This window comes from Osmia bicornis, unplaced genomic scaffold (genome assembly GCF_907164935.1).
Source record: "Osmia bicornis bicornis unplaced genomic scaffold, iOsmBic2.1, whole genome shotgun sequence".
Taxonomy (NCBI): Eukaryota; Metazoa; Arthropoda; class Insecta; order Hymenoptera; family Megachilidae; genus Osmia; species Osmia bicornis.
Window position 1 is genome coordinate 134,667 of NW_025791106.1, and position 8,921 is coordinate 143,587.

Here is an 8,921-nt window from a genome sequence, read left to right on the forward strand (position 1 = left end):
TCGCTAAACGCCTGCAGATTAATGCGAAACGGCGTGATCGTTCCTCCGCAGATTCGTTCGCTAAACGCCTGCGGATTAATGCGAAACGGCGTGATCGTTCCTCCGCAGATTCGTTTTTTAAACGATTAGAAATTCTGCTTAGCCGACGTTCTCTTTCGTCAATTGTTTCGCGCGATACTTTCGAACTAGCGTATTTTCGTTTTGCAGACAATCGCGAACGGCGATCGTCAATAGTTTCTTCACGCCGTGCCTTTGCGTTTCTTTCACGTTCTTTAGAGAGACGTAATTGCGTGGCTTCGTTAGATTCATTCGCACGATACTTCCTCATACGGGATGCATTTTTTGTAGGCCTACCCATTGCTCCAAGCAGACGCGGTTGGTTTATTTTTATTTTAAAAACAATTGTTGGTCGCTCCAAGCAGACGCGGTTGGTTTGTTTTTACAAACAATTATTGGTCGCTCCAAGCAGACGCGGTTCGTTTGTTTTTTATTACAAACAATTATTGGTCGCTCCAAGCAGACGCGGTTGTTTTATTTTTAAAAACAATTATTGGTCGCTCCACGCAGACGCGGTTAGTTTGTTTTTTTACAAACAATTTTTGGTCGATCCACGCAGACGCGGTTGATTTGTTTTTTATTATTATTACAAACAGTTATTTGGTCGCTCCAAGCAGACGCGGTTGGTTTTGGATTTTATAAAAGATATAATAAAATAATAGAAGTTAAAACGACTACCTTTGCAGCACTTTTCAAAATATTGAATTAATTATAACAGTATGTATCAATCAATTGAACACCTAACGTTGCCAGGTTTTCGTTTCAACTGACTACGCGATCTGTCTATGGGCTGTAGCTATGTATGTTTATATTGTGAGGACGATCGCAATAATAGGCAAACTTATAGTAGAATTCCGTTACATTGTGCGATAAGTGGAAAATAAATCACTGCAATATACGTACAAAGCTCACGGCAATGTTAAATGGATCTAATATAACATAAATTTACAAATACTTGCAATTTAATTAAAATTTGCATTACTTAATATTCATTTACATTTCCACGCGTCTTTTTATGCATCTTGGCACTGATTCGTATATTCATATCGTTATGATTTTATATCTCACGTTCTCTTATTTGCTTCACGAAGCTCATTTTTTTGTTTACTTCGAACTGATTAATATTCAACTTTTTTACCACAGTCAGATTGTAAAAGTACATCGCGACAGATTGCGTTGGATCGAAAAAAACGTATTTCGACAGGTTGTATACTGAGTGTAATAAAACAGTGTTCGGTTACCGTTTAAAACAGATTACCTCATTCAAAATTCGACCAAATGACTTGTGGTTTTTTGTAAATTTATACACATTCATTTACTAAGATATGTGCTTTTGTCGTTTTAAAAAATTTGAATTTGTTGAAATCGTGAAAGAAAATAGTAGAAATCAATTTTTTCACAATTTCAACAAATTGTAATTTTTTTAAACGACAAAAGCACGTATCCGAATAAATAAACTTGTACCTTCTCATTAAAAAAAACCTCCAGTTATTTGGTCCAATTTTAAATGAGGTATGTATTCTGTTTTAAACGTTCACTAGACACTTTTTATTTATTACACTTACTGTACTTATACTTTCTACATTTCATGGCTACATTAAGAGGGTATGAATATTTCTATCATTGACTATACGCCGTTTGGTTTTTGCGCATTTGTGGCGAATAGAATATTTACGAATATTTACGTTCAATATAAACTACTACGCACATACCAACAGGAATGTAAACATAGAGAATAATTTGTGCGATCCTGGAATGTGCCCCACCAACGGTCTCCCTTTGGAAGTCAGAGATTCCGGCTCAGTTTCATACGATCTGTGATTCGAACAAGGGGTAAGTACGAAACGAGCAATATTTCATTTTTGTCTACGTTGTATATAATAATCTATATTAATATTTCTTAATGGCTGGTGGTACGGTTTATTTACTTGGTGTATTATTATAGTTACTTTGAACAAAACTATTTTTATTACATCAAAGAATAACTTATTATTTTCATTATTTAACTTTAGATTTTGAATTGTTAACAAATTTTTATTATTATTACAATTATTATAATAAATAAAAGAGTAATACAAATATGTTAACAAATATGAATAGATATTTCCTTTTTTTTATTATCATTATCAATAAAACCCTTCATTTCTATTTAACATGTTCATATTCAATATTGCTTTCTAACGGTTGAATGTGCGCTGAATATGAATGTAGGAACCATTTATTGCTATTAGAAACGTTGTTCGGGTGTTAAACAACGAATGAAATTAAATGGGGGAACAAACGAATAATTTTATTAATTTATACTGGTCGACAGTGAACTTGATATGAAATCGCACATGCATATAATTAGAATTTCTTCTAAAACTTGAATTTAAAAATAATTAGAATTTCTTCTACAACTTCAATTAAAAAAAAAAATTAATATTTGAGTACTGCTACATTTCGAATGTCATTTTTATCATTTTTATCGATGTTTAAACATACGTAGTTGATAATGTTTTATTATATATTTCGCAATTGAAATAATGAAAAATTTTAGTCACTGGTGAAAAATAGTTTCCGGATTCGTATTCAGTGAATATAATAATAAAAGTATACAAGAAGTACATTGTTTGAGAATCCGCTCAGCCATGATGGCGCTCACGGTCGATCGATTTATCGATCGGGAGTTGCCCATCTAGGTAACGCTTGAGCAGGGGTTTTCTCGCCGGCTCGCACGCAACGCCGCCATTATCGATCACTGATTCACACCGATCACCACGTGCGTCTCAAAAAAGTGTTCAAGTGCGATTCATCACAGTTCACCAGTCAAATCTTCTGCTCACGATCCCTCGCAACAGTGCTAGCGACCAGGATCACCAGGTAATGTTCACCTACAAATAATTCATTGAAACGTGAGCCGCCAACCACGTGTCAACCTCGCACGCGCTCACGGGCACCATCACCATAGCGGGCCGAATTAATATAATTAACGGCGCTGAGAAGCTCGCCTTTCAAAATTGTAAAAGCATTGTTCAATTACCACCGACCAGGTGACAGATCAAATCATTAATCTATATGTCTCGACTCAAGTAAGATCATTCTTCACGACGAATCATTGTAATTGTAATTGAAACTCATTCAGACGATTCATTTTCTTACGTGTACAATTCAAAGCGGATCATTGTACGGTTCACCATCAATTGTCAGATCATCGTGTTCACCCAATTTTAAACGTGACTCAAATAAATCAATTTGTGAAACCCGAACCAGTAAGTGTCAATTCTTTCACCGGCGCAATCCTTCCAGGATTCCCATCATTCCTGAACATTTGGTCCTTCGAGCCGGATTCTTTAGAGAGCTGCGCGGAAAGAGCAATGGAACACAACGGAGAGAGGACAGGAGAGAGAGCGTTTCGTCCGGGACCTGCTAGTGGACTCGTCAGTAAGGATCACCAGGTGGCGCTCAGACGAATCACCCGCAGTCGATAAGGAAGATCGATCCAACGAACGCTCACCAAGTCTGATCAACCCGCTCATCACTGATCATCAATGGCGCACCAAGGGAAAAGCTCAGAGAAATGGAGCGAAATGGACAGTTCAAAGGAGTCGCTGGAGGTGCCGGAAAAGAGCGCATCAGGCCGCTCATCGCCCGCTCTGGTGGCAACGGAACCAGCTCGCCGCACACCGTCGCCGCATTCACATGCAACGCGCTCAACGGGCACGGATCAACTGCCGATCGAGCTGCAGCTCAAAGTGCGGACTCAAAAGGGACGGCTCCGCAATGCTCACGACATCCTGAATTCCCTCAAAGAAGGCGAGAGCGTCGGCCAGCAAGACCGATCAAAGTAAGCCCGCTCAACCGAAGGCTCAGCAGACGATCACAAGCAGGCCAGCTCACGCAGCAGTCGCAGCAAGGCCTGCAGCTCAAGCTCGCCCGTCAGCTCCTCGTACCACCGAAAGGCCCCACCTAGAACGGCCATCGCCCTTCGAGTGTTGCGACTGTTGCGGAGGGCAACACTACATCGTGGCATGCGCGCTCTTCAGGAGCATGACGCCCAAAGCGCGAGCTCAAACCATTGAGGACAAGCGCCTGTGCTACAATTGCTTGGGCAGGCACAGCGTGCGCGCGTGCAAGTCAGCTCAAAAGTGTAAGCACTGCGGGGAGAAACATCATACGATGATTCACGAAGGCGAGCCGAAAGCAGCGCAAGCTCAAGCCGGCTCATCAAGATCGGCCTCCTCATCTGCTCAAGCCTCAGAATAAGATGCAGGTGCAGTCGTCACCAAAACCGCTCATTTCACGCTCCTCGCAACGGTTCAGGCTCGCCTCAAGACCGACTCAACACTCCACAACGTTCGTCTGCTCATCGACTCCGGATCAGAACTCTCTTTCATCTCCGAAGAATTAACCAGCCAGCTCAACCTTCGGAGACACCGATCATCCATCACAATAATTGGTGTTGGTGGAACAAAATCAACTGAAACAAGGGGTGTGGTCACTGTCATACTCCAATCGATGCATTCACAACAGACTGTCTGCATCCAGGCGCACGTGCTCACAGCCGTAACGACAATCCTGCCATCGTTCTCAATGAGAACTCCGGATTGGCCTCACATTAGAAAATTGAGGTTGGCGGACAATGATTTCTTGACACCACGACCAGTCAATTTAATCATTGGAGCGGATTTCTACGGAAGGATCATCAAGCCAAATATCATCAAGGGCTCACCAACAACACCAATTGCTCAACTTTCCATTTTTGGATGGCTCGTCATCGGCCCAGTCAACGAATCACATTCAAATACTCATTATTCACATTTTGCAGTTGCTCAAGACGACCAGAGCAATCTGCAAGAGCTGCTCACCAAATTCTGGGTTCAAGAGGAATCACCAATGGATGTTCCAAGCACGCTCACTCCGGAGGAAGAAGAATGTGAATCACATTTCTGTGCGACTCATTCTCGTGATCACACAGGAAGGTACATCGTTCGCATTCCACTCAAGGCACCAGCATCGCTCTTAGGCAATTCACACAAGATTGCTCAAAGATGTCTACAAAGCACGTTGCGACGACTCTCCAAGGATTCAACATACAACCAGCTCTACGTCGAGTTCATGAAAGAGTACGAAGGATTAGGACACATGGTAAAGGCTCCAGATCACCAAAGAATTTCATCAAGAGAGGCTGAGAACGTTGGGCCTGATGGGGAGATGACCTTGGCACATGATGCTTCGGCATCAGGAGGGTTGAGGGTCTCTTCTGACGGTTCAACACCTCAGACCTCTGCTCATCTTCAACCATATTATTTGCCTCACCATGGAGTTCTACGTCTCGACAGTTCAACAACGAAGCTCAGGGTTGTATTCAACGGATCAAAAGCTACGACATCAGGCAAATCAGTCAACGATTTAATGCATACTGGTGCTAATTTGCTCTTGAATGTTACAGATGTTATAATTTGGCTTCGCCATTATCACCACATTTTTGCCACAGACATCACAAAAATGTATCGCCAGGTAGCAGTTCACAAGGATGATTGGGATCTCCAGCGAATCCTTTGGATCGATGAAGACCGCAATGTCATCCCTTACCAGCTCACAACTGTCACGTATGGTACAAAGGCGGCTCCCTTCCTGGCGACACGAGCACTCATGCAACTTGTTCACGATGAGGGTCATCGATTCCCTCTGGCAACGCCCTCGCTCACACATGGCAGATATGTGGACGATATCTTTGGAGGAGCAGACTCAATTTCGGAACTTGTGGAGGTCGCTCAACAGCTGATTGCATTGTGCAACGCGGGCGGATTTCCACTCGCAAAATGGCATGCGACTCACCCAGATCTTCTACGGGCTGTTTCGTCATCCACACAATCGTCAGCTCCCATATCATTTGACGACTGCACTACCAAATTACTCGGAATTCAATGGATGCCTCAAACCGACAATTTTGGCTTTTCATCCACGATCACAGATCAACCAAGTAAGTGCTCAAAACGCCTCGTATTGTCCGAAGTGGCTCGGATATTTGATCCATTAGGTTTCGTCTCACCGGTAATAGTACGAGCAAAGATACTATTGCAAGAGCTCTGGCTACACAAGATCAATTGGGACGACCCATTACCGTCTCAAATTGTTTCACGATGGCTCACCATCAGAGAAGATCTCAACAGCTTGGCCAAGCTATCGATCCCAAGATGGTTCAACACATGGAGCAATTCAATTGTAGAAATTCATGGATTCTCTGATGCTTCTCAACTTGCCATGGCAGCGGTGATTTACATCACCGTTAGCTCTCCATCCAACGACTCAATGACGTCACTTGTCTGCTCCAAGACAAAACTTGCACCACTGAAGAGGCTCACAATACCAAGATTGGAGTTGTCTGCAGCACTCCTATTGGCAAAACTCACAAAATATGTTCAATCAACGCTCAAGGTAAAGATCAATGCAACGCACCTGTGGACGGATTCTCAAGTTTCGCTCATATGGATCAAATCGCAAGCATCACGTTGGAAGGATTATGTTCGGAACAGAGTCATTCAGATCCAAGAACTCACTCCAAATGCGCATTGGAGGCATGTTCCAGGTACTTCTAATCCAGCCGACTGTGCTTCCCGAGGCATTTCGACAGATCAACTTCAACGATTCGAGCTTTGGTGGAAAGGTCCTCCCTGGATGGCTCGAAATCAAGATCATTGGCCAGAGCAAAAGGAATTCTCAACTCTAAACAGCGAGCTCGAAGTGAGACCCAATGTCTCACTCTTTGCTTCAGCTCAAAAGCTAAGTTATCATTGGGATCTCATTTACAAATATTCATCTCTTATTAAGCTGTATAGACTGACTGCACTTTGTTTCAGGTTTGCCTCACGGCTTAAGAGAAAGCTCGAAACTCCCCCTGTGATCATCATACCATCCTGCGACATGGAGAAGGCGCAGCTCTTCTGGATTCACGCGACTCAACACTTGTATTTCACCAGCGAAATCAAGACGCTCAACTCAGGCTCAACCCTGCCTGCAACTCACCCCTTCAGTCGCCTCACCGCCTTCATCGATTCGCAGGGAACAATACGAGTAGGAGGAAGACTCACAAACACAGCGCTCAGCAGGGATGAAAAACATCCAGCGATCCTCCCACGGGACGCTCACCTGTCGAAGATCATCATTGAAGATGCTCACTAGCGAACATTTCACGGAGGAACGCAGCTCACGCTCGCATACATTCGACAACGGTACTGGATCATCGGTGGCAGAGCTCCTGTAAAATCTCACATTTTGAGATGTGTCGTGTGTGCTCGTCAGAGGGGGATTCGTGCTCGTCAGATGATGGGTCAACTACCTCTCTGTCGAGTCACACCATCACGACCATTCGCTCACACCGGTGTCGATTATGCAGGACCGATCACAATGAAAAATTCAAAGGGAAGAGGTTCGAAAACAATCAAAGGATGGATCTGCGTGTTCGTATGTTTCTCCTCATCAGCTGTTCACCTCGAGGTTGTCAGCGATTACTCAACCGAGGGATTTCTGGCAGCCTACAGAAGATTCTCATCACGAAGAGGGATCGCTCACAAGTTGTACTCTGACTGTGGCACAAATTTCATTGGAGCACAGGCAGAGCTCAAACGCCTGTTCACGTCAAGTTCACAGGAGCACCGACAGATCGCATCGATTCTGTCAGCTGACAGCACTCAATGGATGTTCAACCCACCAGCTGCTCCTCACATGGGAGGAAAATGGGAAGCTGTGGTGAAATCAATCAAGTACCATCTCAGGAGAACAATTGGTGAGCTCTTACTAACATTCGAAGAGTTTTCCACTCTCCTCACACAGATCGAAGCGGTGCTCAACTCAAGACCATTGGAGCCGCTCAGTGACGATCCCGACGACATCTCTGCGCTCACCCCAGGACACTTCCTCATCGGTTCAGCGCTCAACACGATACCAGAACCATCACTGCTCGACGTCTCACCAGGCAGATTGTCGAAATGGCAACTGATCCAGCAGAGGGTTCAACACTTCTGGTCTCAGTGGTCTCGACACTACCTGCAGAGACTTCAATCGATCTCAAAGTGGCATCATCCATCGAACGACATCAAGACAGGCTCGTTGGTGCTGCTCACGAACGAGCATCTTTCACCAAGCAAGTGGCCACTCGCAAGAGTGACCGAAGTTCACCCCGGCAAGGATGCCCTCACCAGGGTTGCAACGGTGAGGACTGCAACCACGACTCTCATCCGACCGATCACCAAGCTTGTCATCCTGCCTGTTCACCATCAAGCTGAGCTCACCTCTGCAGAAACATCATCAACGAGTTGCTGATGGCGGGCAGAAATGTTTGAGAATCCGCTCAGCCATGATGGCGCTCACGGTCGATCGATTTATCGATCGGGAGTTGCCCATCTAGGTAACGCTTGAGCAGGGGTCTTCTCGCCGGCTCGCGCGCAACGCCGCCATTATCGATCACTGATTCACACCGATCACCACGTGCGTCTCAAAAAAGTGTTCAAGTGCGATTCATCACAGTTCACCAGTCAAATCTTCTGCTCACGATCCCTCGCAACAGTGCTAGCGACCAGGATCACCAGGTAATGTTCACCTACAAATAATTCATTGAAACGTGAGCCGCCAACCACGTGTCAACCTCGCACGCGCTCACGGGCACCATCACCATAGCGGGCCGAATTAATATAATTAACAGCGCTGAGAAGCTCGCCTTTCAAAATTGTAAAAGCATTGTTCAATTACCACCGACCAGGTGACAGATCAAATCATTAATCTATATGTCTCGACTCAAGTAAGATCATTCTTCACGACGAATCATTGTAATTGTAATTGAAACTCATTCAGACGATTCATTTTCTTACGTGTACAATTCAAAG

At 44.2% G+C, this 8,921-nt stretch overlaps 2 protein-coding genes across 2 annotated transcripts; both read left to right on the top strand.

The window, feature by feature from the left end:
• The first annotated feature begins 4,554 nt into the window (after positions 1-4,554).
• LOC123988717 lies at positions 4,555-7,221 on the top strand. Its single transcript, XM_046289469.1, has one exon. It carries the CDS (start codon positions 4,555-4,557, stop codon positions 7,219-7,221), a length of 2,667 nt encoding a protein of 888 aa, XP_046145425.1.
• Positions 7,222-7,365: 144 nt separating this feature from the next.
• LOC123988718 lies at positions 7,366-8,361 on the top strand. Its single transcript, XM_046289470.1, has one exon. It carries the CDS (start codon positions 7,366-7,368, stop codon positions 8,359-8,361), a length of 996 nt encoding a protein of 331 aa, XP_046145426.1.
• Positions 8,362-8,921: the final 560 nt, after the last annotated feature.